This window comes from Saccopteryx leptura, chromosome 2 (genome assembly GCF_036850995.1).
Source record: "Saccopteryx leptura isolate mSacLep1 chromosome 2, mSacLep1_pri_phased_curated, whole genome shotgun sequence".
In the NCBI taxonomy this organism is placed as follows: domain Eukaryota; kingdom Metazoa; phylum Chordata; class Mammalia; order Chiroptera; family Emballonuridae; genus Saccopteryx; species Saccopteryx leptura.
Genome location: NC_089504.1, coordinates 319250654 through 319269195, shown reverse-complemented (window position 1 = coordinate 319269195; position 18542 = coordinate 319250654). Strand labels below are relative to the sequence as shown.

Here is an 18542-nt window from a genome sequence, read left to right as displayed (position 1 = left end):
ATTATTTTCTGTCCCTGCAGTAAGCTTTTGTTGGCCAGAGAGAGTAAGTCAGACCCTGGAGGTCTTTCCATGGCTGACTAGTTTCTTCCACCTGGCCCATTTTTTAGATACATCAGTGATCCAACCAGTCTCCCTGGGCATCATGCCTTCTCTTGGAGGTGACTTTTCCTAGTGTTGCTCTCTGATTTGCTCTTCAATCATCCTAAAATATTTCTTCTGTGTGCAAGAAATAGAAGTACTGTGGAGGGACATTTTAGGGAAAAAGATATAATGATCATGTACACAGATGAAAAAATGAGGTGATTTCAGACCGTGGTAAATGCTATGGAAAAGTTTTCAAGGAGGGTCACTAACTAGACTGAGGATTGGGATGGAGGGAGAGGTTTGGCTGTAGATAGGGTGGCCAGGGAATCTCTCTCTGAGGAGGTAACGTCTGACATGAGCCCTGCATGCTAAGAAGGACTCAGTCATGTAAACATGAGTTTGGTTCTCAGGGGAAGCGCTTTACCTCTACCATTGGAAGTGGAAGTTCATTGCAAGTCTCTATAGAGACAATATGTTACAAACTAGGCAACTGTGTATACAAAACTCCACCTGTATCATTTAAAATGTAGCCTGTGCACTGGATTAAATATTTGAAATCATTGCTATCTTGGGGTTTCCAAGGAATGTGATTATTACACTGCTCACAAAAATTAGAGGATCAGGGAATGTGCAGATATCTAGTACTTTAAGCCTTTTGTACAGTGTGTTTTAGTCAATGAAACAAAAGTTGGTTTTGCATCTCATTTGCATAATCAAACAACTTTCTTTGACTTATGTTTGCTTTTCTGATGTTATTTAATAAAAAAAATATCAAATGCTTTTTTTTATTGCTTCATATTCATTTTGAAATATCCCCTAATTTTTGTGAGCAGTATATAATGAATAGGCTACAATGGGTTGGCCTGGGCGCTTGAAAGATGGGAAGTGTGTATCTGGTTTCTAAAAAGGAAAATTTTGAAATACAACCCTTGCCATTTGGGACCATGGCTCTTTTCCCCAACTAAATGACCTATTCTTCCCTCAGAGCCAACTTTGAGTGTTATACATTTTGTAATCTTTCAAAGCACCCAGCAGAGCGATGGGCACCTAAAAAAAAGCCAAACACACACTAACTCTGGTGGGTTTGCCTCAAGTTCCGAACCCAGCAACCCTGGGGCCCTAAATGCGGTGCTGCTCTTCGCCCTCCGGCCGCACGGGGGTGCAATGGAAATCCGGCGCGCTAAGTACGAGCGTCTGGTGCCGGCCTTGGCCCAGGAGGGCGGCACTCCCACAATGCACCTTGTGTCAACACGGCTCTGGTGGTCGCTACGAGGAGCGGCAGGGGGCGCCCAGTGGAGCGGCGCGCTGTCCGAGGGCTACCAGGCGGGGCTGCGCTGTTGACGGGCGACTGGCAGCCATGGCGGAATCGGCGCCGGCTCGGGTAAGAGTGCTCCTGGCACGGCTCAGGGTGGGAGGGCGCGTTCGGGACGGCGGGACCCCGCTGCGAGGCTGGGTGCCCCCTGGGCTGCCGCTGGCGCCAGCGAGCGCGGAGCTGTCCCCGCGACCCAGAGGGGGCTCTGCCCTCCACTGTCCGGTTCGTGCCTTCCGCGTCGGGCGGAGCCCCAGCTCCACGCGCCTCCGCCGGGAAACTTCTCGGAGGCTCGTTCCGTGGGGTCGGGCTTGGGAGCGACCCCGGAAAAAGCGCGTTTCTAGGCTTGGAGAAGAAGGTGGCGCGGATCGGAAAGTCTGGGTTTCCCCGTCGCTGTCTCCGGAGCCCGCCCGGGGAAGCTCCGGAGACCTCGGGGGGCTCGTGGCTTCCCCGCAGCCAGTCAGCTCGTCCTCGGCCATTGTGTTTCGCACATTGTCCCGCTCCGGACTTGTGTCCCGGGGTGGCCGCCGCAAGGCTGGCGTCGGGCTGGGCTGGTCGCCCCGGGGCGGGGCGGGGGGGCAGGTGTTATCTCGCCGCGTAGTTGCCGGGTTTTGTTCGGGAAGCTGTCGGGTCCTGCCCCGTCCATCCGCATTCCGGGATGTCAGGACGCGGAGCAGGGGGTCGGGAAAATGCTGGGCGTAGAGGCAGGAAACCGGGTTTCAGCCGTCACTCCGCTCTCGGCCGTCCGGCCCGGGGCCTCTGTGTTCTTCGCTGCACATTGCGCGTGTTGGGTTAGTTGCTACAGAGTCTCTTTAGGGTTTCTGCGGGCTCTGTCGGACATGCTCACGTTATTCGAAAGTAGTGATTAATTTGATAATACAAGAGGATATGCTATGGAAAGGGCAGTTGGAATTTGTTTTTTGTTTGTTTCTTTTTTAATTGATTTTTAGAGAGAGAGAAACATTAATTTGCTGTTCCACATATTTGTGCATTCATTGAGCTACCGGGCCAGGGCTTTTATTTTATATTTAAAAATTTTTATATATAGATTTTTAGAGAGAGAGGAAGGAAGAGAAAGAGAAACATCGACTGATGATTCCACTTATGTATGCATTCATTGACCGAGGATGGAACCCGCAACCTTGGCATATTGGGAGGACGCTCTAACCAAGTGAGCCTGGCCAGCTCTAATTGGTTTTTCTTTTTTAAATTTATTGACTTTTTAGAGGGAGACGGGAAGGGAGAGAGAGAGAGAGAGAAGCATCGATTTGTTGTTCCACTTATTTATACATTCGTTGGTTGATTCTTGTGTGTGCCCTGACCAGGGATCGATATTTATTGATTTTGAGAGAGAGAAGAAGGGGGAGAGAGTGTGTGCCCTGACCAGGGATCAATATTTATTGATTTTGAGAGAGAGAGAGGAAGGGAGAGAATATGTGCCCCGACCAGGGATCGGTATTTATTGATTTTTAGAGAGAGAGGAAGGGAGAAAGAGAGGAACATCGATTTGTTGTTCCATTTATTTTTGCAGTCATTGGTTGATTCTTGTGTGTGCCCTGACGGGGGATCGAACTTGCAACCTTGGCGCATTCAGAGGACAGACATTCTAACCAACTGAGCTCCCAGGCTGGGGCTGCTAATTGATTTTTAAAGCAGCATTTCCTGGTCTGGAAACACTTTCAGAATCATAGGAGGTCTTGTGAGAATTGAGGGCTATGGAGTTCAGTGGTGCAGACTTTACCTTGAGCAAGATGCACTTGTATTTGATTCTTGTAAGAAGTGGGTAAGAACTAAGGGAAGGACTGGAAGACTTGGAGAAAAACACAGTGTTTGCTCTCTGACAGTTGAACTGTGAAGACAAGACACAGATGTTTACAGTATTTACCTCCTCCGACTCCTTTAGCTAAGGTGATAGTCAAAGACTTGGCTCTTCCTCAAGACCAAATTAGTATTAAAGTGGGGCAGGAGGACAAGTTTACTGACTTCCAGAATGCTTCTTCCTGCCTGGTCAGTGCAGTTACTTACATGTCATAAACAGATCTTGTTAAAAGGAACCCTTAAAGATCCTCCCACATTCAAAACTACGCTTTAAGTAACTTATGGATCTGTTATTGTAGAATGTATTTAAATTGCCCTTGGTTGTATTTCTATTCTCAGACATTTTCTCTCCAGATGAGAATTCTGTATTTGACAGTGTGCTCAAGTAGGTACCATGATGAAATCAACTAAAAATGCTGGGAAGAGAACACAAATATATTTGAAATGTATGTTAGTAGAGTACTTGCGCCTGACCTGTGGTGGCTTGGTGGATAAAAGCATCGACCTGGAATGCTGAGGTCACCGGGCCAAAACCCCAGGCTCGCCAGGTCAAGGCACATATGGGAGTTGGTGCTTCCTGCTCCTCCCCCATTTTTTCTCTCTCTTTCTCTCTTTTTCTCCTCCCTCTAAAAACGAATAAATAAAAACCAAAAAAAAAAAAAAAAAAGGTTCTTGGAGCTCAAAAACGAAATGAAAGAGAGAGCTCTTAAGAGGTAAATAAGATTCTGAAACGAACTTTGAAGGCTTTTGCTGAGCCTTCATCTGTGGTGTTTATGACCTCAGGGAGCTTAGAAAACAGAAGGCAAAGCTCAGAGCCTGAGGTAGAAGTCCAGGAAGCCTCCTGCCTGAATCCCGTAAAGCTGAGACTTCAAAGGGCAATCAATATTCAGGGTGAACTGACTGGAAACTCTTAACCCTGTGTGTGATTGCAGAGAAAAGTACACATGTCAGACCTTGGTGCCAGGAGATGGGTGCAAGGTGCCCCATGAACATTCATGGTGGTTCTCTGGTGGGTTTATTGCCTGATTTTGTATGCCCTGGATGGTCCAAGAAGCCTCACACAGGGAATTTAAAGTAGAGCCTCCAGCTATCAAAAATAAATGTGAAACTTCTGGGGTGGTGGGAGAGTCTCCGTTTAACTCAGACTTCAAATAATTCTCATAGATATAATTTTTAAAAAATGAATTCTCAATTTAAAAAATTACCTACCCAAAAACTGTGAGGGAAAGTCAGTAAAAATAATGGGCAACAAAATGAGACCTTCAAAGATTTCAGATATTGAAATTCCAGAAGAAAAACATATTGAAAATCCAGGAGGAACCTGGATTCCTCCTGGAGGCCACTGGAGGCCATAATTGATGAGTAGCTAATAGCTGAGGGTACTGTTGGACAGGTGCAAATACTAATACACAGAAACCCAGTAGATCCCAATCAAGATAAACGAGAAGAAATCTCTACCTAAGCCCTGGCCAGGTAGCTCAGTTGGCTAGAGCAGTGGTCAGCAAACTCATTAGTCAACAAAGCCAAATATCAATAGTACAGAGATTGAAATTTCTTTTGAGAGCCAAATTTTTAAAACTATATAGGTAGGTACATTGTTACTAACTTAATTAGGGTACTTCTAAATTGGTCTTTGCTAAAACCATCCTCAATCTGATTGAGCAGCATGTGGCTCGGGAGGCGCAGTTTGCCAACCACTGGAGAGTATCATGCCAATATGCCAAGGTTGTGGGTTTGATCTCCAGTCATGGCACATACAAGAATCAACCAATGAATGCATAAATAACTGGAACAACGAATCAATGTTTCTCTCATATCTCCTTTCCTATCTAAAATCAATATGTAAAAAAAATGTTTTTAAATCTCTACTTAGATATATAGTAGTGAAAGTAGAGAATATAAAGCAGAAGGAATTCTTAAAAGCAGCCAGAGAAAAAAACAGTTTACCTTTAAACGGCACAGAGGATGGAGTGTTGACCTGAAATGTTGAGATCCCAGGTTCGAAACCCTGAGGTCGCCTGCTTGAGCGCGAGCTCACCAGCTTGAACATGGGGTAACCACGCCAGCTTGAGCATAGGATCATCAAAAGTATCCCAAGGTCGCTGGCCTGAGCAAGGGGTCACTGGCTCAGTTTGAGCCCCCATTACCCCCCTCTGTCAAGCAAGGCACATATGAGAAAATAATCAATGAAGAACTAAGGTGTCGCAACGAAAAATTGATGATTGATGCTTCTCATCTCTCTTCGTTCCTGTCTCTCTCAAAAGAAAAAAAATAAGTACTTTAATTCATAACACTAATTTATTTTAAAAAAATAACGAGTAAAGAAAAGATATTTGTAGACAAATTAAAACTGATAGTTTGCCACCAGTACACTATCATTAAAGAAAATTCTAAAGGATATACGTCAGATAGAAGGAAGATCATCCCAATTGGAAAGTCTAAAACGGAGAAGGTATAATGATGCATAAAAGTGGGTCAGTCTAAACAAGTATCGATGGACTGAAACAGTATCACTTGCACAGTAAAAAACAAAGGCAGAATCAAAATCCATGGCATCATTGATGTAAAGGTTAGGAAGAAGTGATCAGAATTCAGATGTTTCAGGTCTCTAGGTATGCCCCCTGTAATTTCTAGGATCATTGCTAAAAGACTAGAAATGGAGTATATAACTTAAAGGGGGGGTAATAAAATAAGAAAAATAAATCTAGCCTGACCAGGCGTTGGTGCAGTGAATAGAGCATAGGACTGGGATGCAGAGGACCCAGGTTCAAGACCCCAAGGTCGCCAGCTGGCGACCTTGAGCGTGGGTTCATTTAGTTTGAGCAAAGCTCACCAGTTTGGACCCAAGGTCACTGGCTTGAGTAAGGGGTCATTTGGTCTGCTGTAGCCCCTCGGTCAAGGCACATATGAGAAAGCAATCCATGAACAACTAAAGTGCCACAACGGGGGGAAAAAAAATCTAAAGGCAAGGACAAAAATGAAAGATGGGTTGAATCACACAGAAAAGGTTAAAAAAAAAACATAGGTCCACAATTAGAATACATGTAAATGGGTTAAATGAAAAAGGAAAAAATGGGTAGGATGGAGGTAATTAAACCATATGGTTTATAACAGATACAACTAAAGGGTAAAGCTGTAGAAATGGTTGAATATGAAAACATACCAGGTTAATGCTAATCAAAAAAAGATTGGTGCCTGACCTGTGGTGGCTCAGTGGATAAAGGGTCAAATGCTGAGGTCACCGGTTCAAAACCCAGGACTTGCCCAGTCAGGGCACATAAGAGAAGCAACTACTATGAGTTGCTGCATCCTGCTCTTCCCCCTTTTCTCTCTCTCCTCTCTCTAAAATTAATAAGTAAAATCTTTTATAAAAGGGTAGGTGTAAATTATATTGTATGTCAGGGCAAAATATCACTAATAGCCCAAAATATCAAATAGAAAGAATTGGTTTAAAAAATGAATCCTGACACAGAAAAGTCAGAAAATATGGTGCATGTGAAACACGGTTAACACAACATATGTACAGTACAATTTCAATTTTGTTGAAAAAGAAATAAGTTAAAAGATGGAAAATACACCAAAATTCTAACAACTTATTTCCGGAGAGTGGTAATTTACATGATCCTCCCTCTTTCCTTCCTTCTTACTTCTCAGTATATTTTGTTATAATGTACCTGTATAATTGGCAGTATCAGAATACAAAATAGGCCTGACCTGTGGTGGCGCAGTGGATAAAGCGTTGACCTAGAAATGCTGAGGTCGCCGGTTCAAAACCCTGGGCTTGCCTGGTCAAGGCACATATGGGAGTTGATGCTTCCTGCTCCTCCCCCCTTCTCTCTCTCTCCTCTCTCTCTCTCTCCTTTCTAAAATGAATAAAAAATAAAAAAAAATTATATAAAAAAAGAATACAAAATAATGTACATTTTAAGTTAAAAAAGTTTAAAGAAGTATAGAGGCTAGCCCCTGCTTCGTTGGTTGGAGCATTGTTTCGGAGCGCAGAAGTTACAATAAACATTTTATTTATTTTTTTTATTTTTATTTTTTACAGGGACAGAGAGAGAATCAGAGAGAGGGATAGCTAGGGACAGACAGACAGGAACGGAGAGAGATGAGAAGCATCAATCATTAGTTCTTCGTTGCGACACCTTAGTTATTCATTGATTGCTTTCTCATATGTGCCTTGACTGCGGGCCTTCAGCAGACTGAGTAACCCCTTGCTCGAGCCAGCGACCTTGGGTCCAAGCTGGTAAGCTTTCTGCTCAAGCCAGATGAGCCTGCGCTCAAGCTGGCGACCTCGGGGTCTCAAACCTGGGTCCTCCGCATCCCAGTCCAACGCTCTATCCACTGCGCCACTGCCCGGTCAGGCACAATAAACATTTTAAAAACATGGAGAGGCTAGGTACTAGCTCTAAGGGCTGCTGGGCCCAATGGACATGTCTGCTTTTCTCGATGTTCAGAGATGACACTGACTGACAGACTGACGCTGTGTCTCGTGCTTCAGAACAGGAGGAAGCGCCGCTCCACACCATTGCCCTCCTCCACGCTGTGCCCTGAAGAGACGGAGAAGAACTCATGTCTGCAGAGCACAGAGCTCTCGCTCTTGACTGTGCTGGCCGCCATCGAGACCGTGGAAAAGAAGATGGAGTCCCAGGCCGCCCAGCTGCAGAGCCTGGAGCGGCGCATGGGGACTGCCGAGAAGAAGCTGGCCGACTTCGAGAAGACGGCTGTGGAGTTCGGGAACCAGCTGGAGGGCAAATGGGCTGTGCTGGGGACCCTGCTGCAGGAGTACGGGCTGCTGCAGAGGCGGCTGGAGAACATGGAGAACCTGCTGAGGAACAGGAACTTCTGGGTCCTGCGGCTGCCCCCGGGCAGTACCAGCGAGGCCCCTAGGGTAGTCCTTTTATTTTAGATTGGGAATTGCTGGTTCTTCCCTCGTGGCTGAGACCAGAGGCGCTCATTATGACCTTTGTGATTCCAGGTGTCCCGGTCACTGGAGAATGATGGAGTCTGTTTCTCAGAGCAGGAGTGGGAGAACTTGGAGGACTGGCAGAAAGAGCTGTACCGGAACGTTATGATGAGCAACTACGAGACGCTGGTCTCCCTGAGTAAGTGGTCCCGCCTGCGGTGCTCAGACAGTGGTGGTGGGGGGGGGGGCATCTCCAGGGCCTCCGTGGACCAGGGCATGGGGAATGGTCACAGTGCTGTGCCTCTCTTCCCTGTGGTCATGGTCACATAGTCAGATCTTGATAATATTTCCTAGTAGATGTCATCATGTGCTTTATACTGTAATATGGCCAGGGGTCCCCATGCTGTTTTTAGTACTTAAGTCTGTTTGATAAGAAATCCCTTGTCACTCAGGATGAGACAGGCAGCACAGGCTAACCAAAACTTGTCTTTGGCACTTGGCAGGAATTACAGCCTTTCGTAGTCTCAGTGTTTATTTTGTGGTGATCAGAAGTGCTGCTTCACAGATACATATCTTGATATGCAAAATATTAGTTATGACATTATACATGTGTTTTGTTTGGTAGACAGATATTTTACAACCTCGGTCCATGGAGGTTTGTAGCATAGGACGCTGTGATGAGCAGAGTGGCGTGGGTAGGAAAGTGGCAAACAGGTCAGAGAGGCCACTGTGACCTCGGCTGGACCCAGTGTTCTGCCGGTGGCTGTTGCCTTGTCCATCCCAGGTGGAGGATGACTACCTGGCTTTCGTTGCAGTGCTTTAGCAATCAGCTACCGGAAGGGAAGCAACAACTGAAACGACACACTTGTGGGGTCGTGGTGGTGGGCAGATGAGTGGTGTTCCTTGCCGCTGACTGCCTGATCCACCGCTGGCTAAGGGTGGGGGTTCAATGGGGGTGTTTAGCAGAATCCATTATTCCAATGGGCTATAATTTTCTAATTGTCCCCAACTGCTAGGGGAAAGTGACAAGAACAAGACTTTGAACCTTAGGAAGTTTTAATATCAATTCCTTGACATTGGTCACCCTGCTCATTGGCATATGACCCGAGTGCCAAGAGATTTTTACTCTCTCCTGGGCTCACACTGTGTCATTTCCAACCCAGAGGTCCTTGGCCAGCCAGAAGGAGAGGCAGAGCTGGGTACAGGGATGCTGGGTGACTTGGAGGAGGAAGGCCTTGGTGGTGTCCACCCAGGTGAGTGGCTCCAGAATATTCCATTCCCCTCCCGACTCCCCACAGCGTATAATGAGTTTTCACACTGCTAAACTGCCAAAGGCTGATTATCAGTAGCCTCATTTATTTATTCTAGGCTCTTTTATGATTATCATCAGTTCACCTCTTATGTGTGTGTGTCTTAACCCCTTACCACTCTGTGGAGTCCTTGAGATTCATGACCTACGGAGTCAGACTTCTTCATGCCCTACAGGGCAGTGTTCTTACCAGGCCGTAGTAGAAGCCTCAGAGCATTGGCAATCAGGCTGGTCCCAGCTGCGGAGCTGGAGCTGGAGCTGGAGCTGGCGGGTGGGTGAGGGAAAAGCATTTGTAAGCCAGGGAATTTGGGGAGAATATGCAGGAAGAACACAGCTGGATACATGAATGTTTGAGCTATAGGATTGGGTGGGTTTTAAAAATGTTATTATTTTTACACTCTCCTAAATTAGTATAGTTTTTCAGTATAGTTAGCCATTTTTCAGAGATGGGATACAAATTTGTGGACACTCTTGGAGGACTATCATTTGTAATGTTGTTCTATGAGAATAATATAGTTGGATTTCCAACCAGCATGTCTCGACCTGAGCATAGGTTTCATTGCTCAGGTTTTAGGGCCCCATCAGTATCACCCTTCTCCAAATTGTTCTGAATTCTTTGATTTGATCCCATCTGGAATTCATAGGTATCTGTTTAGCTCCAAAGTAACCAAAGGGGTTAGAATGTGATCTTCTTGTTGCTTTTCTTTGTTTTGGCAGCAGAAGGGGTTGTGATCAAGCAAGAGATAGAGTACCCACAGGAGAGCTCCGAGGGTCTTCCTGGGGAGTTCCAGGGCATCGTGGAGGAGCAGGCCTTCCTGAGCCCAGAGCAGACCGTGCTCTGGGATGGCCAGGGTGGCTCTGTCCTCTTGGAGTCGGATCCCGGGGACACTAGTCTCGAGCCCACTGAGGGCAGTGGCCGAGGTCGCAGCTGCCCCCCGAAGCAGAACTTGAACAGGCAGATGCAGCTGGGTCCGGAATACGGGCCGGGCCTGGCGCTGCCGAGGGACACGTCCGGCCCCTTCGGGTGTTCTGAGTGCGAGCTCAGCTTCCGCTGCGAGCAGCAGCTGGCCTCCTACCTGCGAGCCCACTCCGGGTGGGAGTCTGCCACTGCCTCTGAGCCTGAGGAGAGCCTGAGGCCCAGGCCACGGCTGAAGCCCCCATCCCGGAAGACCAAGCTGCATCAGTGTGACGTGTGCATGAGGAGCTTCAGCTGCAGGGTGAGCCTGGTGACCCACCAGCGCTGCCACCTGCAGGAGGGGCCCAGCAGTGGCCCCCGTGTCCAGGAGAGGTTCTCCCCCAACAGCCTGGTGGCCCTGCCCGGCCGCATCCCCTGGAGGAAGAGCCGGAGCTCGCTCATCTGTGGGTACTGCGGCAAGAGCTTCAGCCACCCATCAGACCTGGTGCGCCACCAGCGCATCCACACAGGTGAGCGGCCCTACAGCTGCTCTGAGTGCGAGAAGAGCTTTGTGCAGAAGCAGCACCTCCTGCAGCACCAGAAGATCCACCAGCGGGAGCGCGGAGGGCTGGTGCTGGAGCCCGGCAGGCCCAATGGCCTGCTTTAAGGGGGCCAGCCCTTTGCCCATCCGGGGGCGCCAAGGAGGCTGGCATTGGTCCCCCAAAGAGACACTGTGCAGAGCCAGGGACTGACTTCTTCCAGAGGGGGGCGCTCTGACTGGCCCTCCCTCAGCCGAGCAGCGGGATGGGCTGTCTACCTGCTGTTTACTTGCTCTCTGCCCTGCTGCTGGGTCTGCCGTGTCTGCGGCACCTTCGAGTCTCGGGTGTTCCCATCCACGCTGATGCTTGTGGACCAGGGTTGGGTCGAGGGCCTGTCACAGCATTTCAGGTCTTCCCACAGGGTGGCGTTGGGCCAAAGGTGTGAACAGGTGTACAGAGAGTCTGGGAAGCGTATCCCTCTATTTCCTCTTTTGTAGTCTTCATGTTAATAACAAGTAGAAGAAATAACTTAAAAGAACTGCTCACCCTGCTCTGAACAACCTTTTTGGAATTAGATTTTAGTTGACTTAAAAAAAAATACAGCCCGACATTTGTTTTTTAATTTCCAAAGTTGTAGAAGTTGTTCCTAACATGGGGACTGGGCCTGCCCTCTGGGAGGGAATCATTTCTGGGGCTCTTATAGCCCGCCCACACTTAGTTAGGTCATAAATCAGGGTGCATAGCACGGGCTCCCTATTGTGGGGGTCTTAGCACTCTCAGATGGGGCTCACCAACTCAAAAGGACCAAGAGGGAGAGAGCAGTAAGGATGGACCCCAAAGCCCGGCTGAGAACAAGGAGTCTGGTACAGGAGCCAAGAGCACGGAGCTGCTTCCTCCCGGGAGTTCAGAGCTCAGGTATCTCCCCACAGCTCGCTTCCCTTCCATCCAGGTCCGTGTCTGGTTCCACAGCCGCACAGGGTAGACAACTCCTTTGTTACTTAAGGTTGTTCAGCTTGTATCCTTGGATATTTGAGTTTGTTCTTGTTAGACCAACAGTTGTTCCTTGAGGTTGTTCAGATGACACACTTTCCAAATTAGTGTTCTGGAATTGCCTGTCCCAGCGATGATGGAAAAAAGGTGCACGGTGCTTGTTTCCCAGGGGTGTTGAATGCCTGCTGCACTGTTTGGGAGTGGGCTCCTGGGTCCTGTGTGAGTGTCCCCTTTGATGACTTGCAGTTGCTTAGAATAAAACTTGCTACTGGCAAAAAAAAAAAAAAGTGCTCATGTCAGATGTTTTTCTCCAGTTGTCAAAATTACACTCCTGGGCCCTGGTCAGATAGTTCGGTTGGTTAGAGCATCATTTCGAAGTGCAGAGGTTGCCGATTTGATTCCTGGTCAGGACACATACAGGAACAGATTGATGTTCTATCTCTCTCTCCTGTCCTCTCTGTAAAATCAGTAAATCAAGCAAACAACCCTCTTGGGACCATGGTAGGGAGGTTCCTGACCTCCCTATCATGTCAGGCCTCCAACAGAGGCCTGACTTAAATCTAGGACAGATGAGAAGAGGGCATGTGGGTTGCAGTGGTTGAGGGCTGCAGATAGTCTGGGAGCCTGTTGGAAGGCAGTAGGTAGAGAGGGCAGATGCACCAGGGAGTGCTGGGTAGCAATTGGGAATAGGGGCTTCAATATACATATAGTCACATGGTTAGATCTTAAACATACAGATCTTATACAAGGCTGGGTGGAAAATGTAAGAAATTGAATGAGATTTACAACAGTGCCATTTATGCAAATTTAAAATGCACATAAGCAAAACATTTTGTAAGAACACATAGAAATGAAATATTACACAGTAAAGGCTTTACATTCATCCACGAGAGGAGTGAGTTGGCTACGAGGAAATAAAGGAAGAAATAAGTAGATAAAAATAAACTTGGGCCCTGGCCGGTTGGCTCAGTGGTAGAGCGTCGGCCTGGCGTGCAGGAGTCCCAGATTTGATTCCCGGCCAGGGCACACAGGAGAAGCACCCATCTGCTTCTCCACCACTCCCCCTCTCCTTCCTCTCTGTCTCTCTCTTCCCCTCCCGCAGCCGAGACTCCATTGGAGCAAAGTTGGCCCGGGCGCTGAGGATGGCTCTGTGGCCTCTGCCTCAGGCGCTAGGATGGCTCTGGATGCAACAGAGCGATGCCCCAGATGGGCAGAGCATCGCCAACTGGTGGGCGTGCCGGGTGGATCCCGGTCGGGCACATGCGGGAGTCTGTCTGACTGCCTCCCCATTCCCAGCTTTGGAAAAATGCAATAAAAATAAAAAAAATAATAAACTTGGGTCACTGGAAGGTATGGGATTGTCATCGTGTAGAAATAACGTGGAGGGAAGTGGCACAGAACAGGCACTGGCAAGGGGCTCGCCCCACTGTGTACAGGAGAAACTCTGGGAATGTCTCTCCTAAATCCCTCCATAGTCTCCTAGCCCCAGCTTTTGCCTCCTAGATCCCCCGGATCTCTTCCTTGATTATTCTCACCTCCCATGTCTTTGTTGAGCGTTGTAATGTGACCAGCCTTTGCCCTGCATTGTGGGTGTAAAAGCAAAGGACAAGACAGAGTCCCGCTTCTCCAGCAAGTACAAGTCCTCCCTGACGCAGGGCTGTAATTGTGGTCAGCAATCGAATTACTGTGATAATAGCTAATATTTACTGAGCACTCATGTACTAGTCACTGTTCTAAGTTCTTTACATACAAACTAACTTAATCCTCACATGGCCCGATGCAGTGGCTATTATTATTACCCTATTTTAAACGTGAGATGTAGGAAGAAACTTGCGAGGCAGAATAGCAGGCAGAGGTGGCCGTGAACCCTAGGTGGCTTGTTTCACTTGACCACGGGCTCTGTTGCTTCTGGTTGCCCACCATTAAGTACCTGGTATCCAGGTTGGTGTCAAAGTCCTTGTTACCCGGAGTGTGGTCTCTGCCCCAGCAGCAGTGGCATCCCCTGGGCACTTGGTGGCATTGCAGACTTGGACCCACTGAACCAGAATCTGCATGGTAACAGGATCTGGGGTCACTGCACACACAGGCGCTGTCTTGAGTGGCAGAAAAAACCCAAGCTCTTGCCTCTCTGTTGTCCTCGGAAGGCCTGCTCTTCCCAGTGCTCAGGAGAAAACAGGAAATAGGACTGTCTGCAGACCAGGTGTGATCAAAATAGGAAGACGCGAAGCAACACACAGGGAAGAGTTAAATGCCAGACCTTGAGTGACTAATCTGTCCTATCTTCTTTCTCCTGTTTGTACAGGTAAGATTCTGTCCACCTACCTGATCCATTCAACCTAACTGGCACCCTCCCTGTAATCACATCTGTTTGCCACCAGAGTTATTTTCCTAGAACACAGATTGGATGCGGGCTTTCCTCAGAGCCTTGCACGCGTTCAGTTGGCCCCACTGAAGGGCCAGCTTCTGAGTGTAGAACTCAAGACTCCTACAACCTAATCTGAGTTTCTTCAGTTCTCACTCTCAGTTCCCTAGGCTGTCACCACACTGGGCTCCTGTCATTTAGTGCAGAAGCCATACTTGGCTACCGCCACACACAGTCCCTGCTTTTCCTCCCAGGCATGCCTTCTCTGTGAACCAAATTCTGTTTGCACTGAGTTGGTTCATCATCTTCTTCCGTGAAAGCTTCCCTTCCCAGTTTCTCTTAGCCAACAACTATAGATTGAGTAGTTGAGCAGGCACTGTTTTATTTTATTTTATATTATTTTTTTGTATTTTTCCGAAGTTAGAAGCAGGGAGGCAGTCAGACAGACTCCTGCGTGCGCCCAGCCAGAATCCACCCGGCATGTCCACCAGGGGGCTATGCTCTGCCCATCTGGGTCGTTGCTCTATTGAGACTGGAGCCATTCTAGCACCTGAGGCGGAGGCCATGGAGCCATCCTTAGTGCCTGGGCCAACTTTGCTCCAGTGGAGCCTTAGCTGAGGAAGAAGAGAGAGATAGAGAGAAAGGCAAGGGAGAAGGGTGGAGAAGCAGATGGGCACTTTTCCTGTGTGCCCTAGCTAGGAATCAAACCCAGGACTTCCACACACCGGGCCAATGCTCTACTGCTGAGCCAACTGGCCAGGGCCAGCCAGCACCGTTTTATTTTTTATTCATTTTAGAGTGGAGGAGAGAGAGAGAGAGAGAGAGAGAGAGAAGGGAGGAGGAGCAGGAAGCATCAACTCCCATATGTGCCTTGACCCGGCAAGCCCAGGGTTTCAAACAGGCGACCTCAATGTTTTAGGTCGATGCTTTCTCTACTGCATCACCACAGGTTGGGCTCCAGGCACTGTTTTAAATACTTAGAATACGTCAGTATACAAAGCTCTTTGGCCTAGTGACATCCTGTCAAAATCCGTTTCTTGCTGTAGTGCACGTTTGCACAGTCCTTGCCCAGAAGGGCTCGCTATTCCGGTCTGTCTTAGAGTTTGTTCCCTCACAAACAGAAGTGGCCTCCGTGTGCAAAGTCTGCAGAGGGATGCAATGGGAAACCAGAGATCCTGCTCTTGGGTTTACAGGCTGTTAAGCGAATGTAATGCAAGTTAAAATATTTTATGTATGTCCTACATGAAGCCAAAGGTCTGCAAGAATTCAGGGAATAATTACATTTAGTTGTGGGACACTGGGGAAGGCTTTGTTGGACGTGATTTTTTTTTTTTTTCATAGTCAGATAGGGACAGACAGGAATGGAGAGAGATGAGAAGCATCAATCATTAGTTTTTCATTGCGACATACACCTTAGTTGTTCATTGATTGCTTTCTCATATGTGCCTTGACCGCGGGCCTTCAGCAGGCCAAGTAACCCCTTGCTTGAGTGACCTTGGGCTCAAGCTGGTGAGCTTTTTGCTCAAACCAGATGAGCTCGCACTCAAGCTGGTGATCTCGGGGCTCGAACCTGGGTCCTCCACATCCCAGTCCGACGCTCTATCCACTGCGCCACCACCTGGTCAGGCTTGGATGTGATTTTTGAACTGGACCTCTAATGATGGGAAGAGGACATCCTAAATGGAGCGAAAGGTCCAAAACAGGAGACATGAGCATGTATAAATAAATACCCAGTCATTTCATTTGGGTAGAGGGTGGGATGTGAGGAGTAGAGTATTGGGGAATGTGGTTGGAAAGAGAGGTTCAGGTCAGGCCAAGGGGTTTGGATTTTATTGAATTAGTAATGGGGAGCTGAAAGTTTTGAGCAAAAAGGTGACCTGAATCTATGTGTGATTTGGGAATATTAACCTAACAAGAGTGATATCATGGTTGTTTGTTGTTGGGGTGAAGGGATATATTAGAAGGTTTTTGAATGACGTCAACAAGAGCCAATGAGAACCTGACAGAGTCCAGTGGCAGTGGGAAGAGAACAGTGGACAGGAGCCATGGACAAGATTGACATGGTAGAGCCAATAGGATGTGATGCTTTTTGAAGGCAGGGATAGACCATGTCTTAACTGCGTCCAGACTCCACAGCTCCCAGCACAGGGGCTTTGCACATTGGTGCTCACCATGTTTATTGAATGAACAGGTATAAAGGGAAGTCACAGCATAGGAAGCTCAGCATTGTCTGCTTCCAGGAGAAAGGGGGCCTTGGCTATACTTCCAGTCTCCCTGGACTAATACGTCCCCTCCTAAGTTTCACACACATGGGTGGGTCCACTTGAAAATTGATACCTCTCCAAATGAGGTGCACCCCTGGAATTTGGGGCAAAGTTAGGGAGTGTTACTCTAAGGCAGAGGTAGTCAACCTTTTTATACCTACCGCCCACTTTTGTATCTCTGTTAGTAGTAAAATTTTCTAACCGCCCACAGGTTCCATAGTAATGGTGATTTATAAAGTAGGGAAGTAACTTTACTTTATAAAATTTATAAAGCAGAGTTACAGCAAGTTAAAGCATATAATAATAATTACTTACCAAGTACTTTATGTCGGATTTTCTCTAAGTTTGGCAGAATAAATCTTTATAAAACAACTTATTATAGTTAAATCTATCTTTTTATTTATACTTTAGTTGCTCTACTACCCCCCACCATGAAAGCTGGAATGCCCACTAGTGGGTGGTAGGGACCAGGTTGACTACCACTGCTCTAAGGTAACAAGGGGTCAAATCAATACATGGAATTGTTCATTATGAAATTCCTTGTTGAAGTAATGCAACCTAACAGACAATTTGCAAATGAATGCTAAAGGCATTGGGAGGGCCTGACCTGTGGTGGCGCAGTGGATAAAGCATCGACCTGGAAATGCTGAGGTCGCCGGTTCGAAACCCCGGGCTTGCCTGGTCAAGGCACATATGGGAGTTGATGCTTCCAGCTCCTCCCCCTTTCTCTCTCTCTCCTCTCTAAAAATTAATAAATAAAATTAAAAAAAAAAAAAAAAAAGAGTTCAGATTTTAAAGGCATTGGGAAGATCCCTAGTGTGGACCCTGAGAAGAAAGATTCATTTAATGTGTTCCTTAGAACATTGTCCCAAAGTACAGAGGCTGCTGGTTCGATCCCCAGTTAGGGCACATACTGAAATAGTGTTCCTGTCTCTTTCCTTTCCTCTTTTACTAAGATAAATACATTAAAAAAATTTTTTTTTAAGGACCTAATTGAGAACCTGGGCCTAACTGAGAATTTTTTCATAAAAAATGGCTGCCCCTTTGTCTTGGTGGAACACAGTTTGGGTTGCTACTTAGTCTGTGTCTCCAGGGGTGGAGCTCCTTTTTGCTCAAATAACTGCCTTTATTTCTTTATTACAGTCTAAAATTAATTTCGGTTAATACTAGGAGCTCATCAGAAACTGGTCATACCAATATATTGAGGATTATAAAATACTGGTAAATTGTGGTCTTGGAAAATAAAAAAAAATTAATGCCCCATGTGAACAAGAGTTTGTGGGCTTGTTGGACAAAGATGAATGGGAAATGCCGAAAAGGCAGAAAATTTATACTGCATACAGCACATTTTGCCTTATATTCAGGGATTAACTGGTTTCCTCAGTAATGCTCTTACAAATGAGGGGAATGGGTCCTAAATTGAGTGGTTTATTCAAAATGCCTTATGGCCTGAATCAGTAGCAGTGGATTTACTCTTGCTACAAGCCCAGCCTGGAGCCCAAACTGCAAGGGTCCCAGATGGTGGCTGATGTGCAAAGGAAGACTGGATGTTGTCAATGTAAAAAACATTTAAACCTGTAGAGAGGCCCTGGCCTGGTAGCTCTGTTGGTTGTAGTGTCATCCCGACATGACAAAGTTAAAGGTTTGATTCCTGGTCAGGGCACATACAAGAATCCACCAAAGAGCCTGACCTGTGGTGGAGCAGCAGATAAAGTGTTGACTTGGAAAAGTTGATGTCGCCAGTTCGAAATCCTGGGCTTGTCTGGTCAAGGCACATATGGGAGTTGATGCTTTCTGCTCCTCCCTACCTCTTTCTCTCTTCTCTCTCTCTAAAAATTAATAATAATAAAATTTTTTTTAAAAATGAATCCAATGACTGCATGAATGGTTCTTTTTCTTTCTCTCTCTTCCTTCTCTAAAATTATCAATCTAAAAACAAAAGACCTGTAGAAAAATTTTAAGCCAAACTAACGACAACTGCCAGGAAGCAAAATCTCAACAGATTAAGAAAATTCTCCAGAGGATAGCAGTTTTTCACCTTATTTTATACATTACTATCAAAGGAG

General features: G+C 46.9%; 1 protein-coding gene across 4 annotated transcripts; it reads left to right on the top strand.

Annotated features, from left to right (window-relative positions):
* The first annotated feature begins 1318 nt into the window (after positions 1-1318).
* On the top strand, positions 1319-12142 carry ZNF212 (zinc finger protein 212). Of its 4 annotated transcripts, XM_066362965.1 has the most exons (6): positions 1335-1465; positions 3174-3301; positions 7713-8102; positions 8190-8316; positions 9281-9370; positions 10144-12142. In XM_066362965.1, the coding sequence occupies exons 3-6, from the start codon at positions 7851-7853 to the stop codon at positions 10986-10988; spliced, it is 1314 nt and encodes a 437-aa protein (XP_066219062.1). In that variant the 5' UTR covers positions 1335-1465; positions 3174-3301; positions 7713-7850; the 3' UTR covers positions 10989-12142. The 4 variants fall into 4 exon arrangements, with proteins under 4 accessions (XP_066219061.1, XP_066219062.1, XP_066219058.1 ...); XM_066362964.1 differs by lacking the exon at positions 3174-3301 and having other exon boundaries at positions 1319-1465; XM_066362961.1 differs by lacking the exons at positions 1335-1465; positions 3174-3301 and adding an exon at positions 1998-2184 and having other exon boundaries at positions 7669-8102.
* The last annotated feature ends 6400 nt before the right edge of the window (positions 12143-18542 follow it).

Bases quoted from the DNA above. Each gene is read 5' to 3' on its own strand.
- ZNF212 (XM_066362961.1), top strand. From the start codon at position 2,052: ATGTCAGGACGCGGAGCAGGGGGTCGGGAAAATGCTGGGCGTAGAGGC. The intron at 8,317-9,280 runs GTAAGTGGTCCC...TTTCCAACCCAG, and splicing joins CGAGACGCTGGTCTCCCTGA to AGGTCCTTGGCCAGCCAGAA. The intron at 9,371-10,143 runs GTGAGTGGCTCC...TTGTTTTGGCAG, and splicing joins CCTTGGTGGTGTCCACCCAG to CAGAAGGGGTTGTGATCAAG.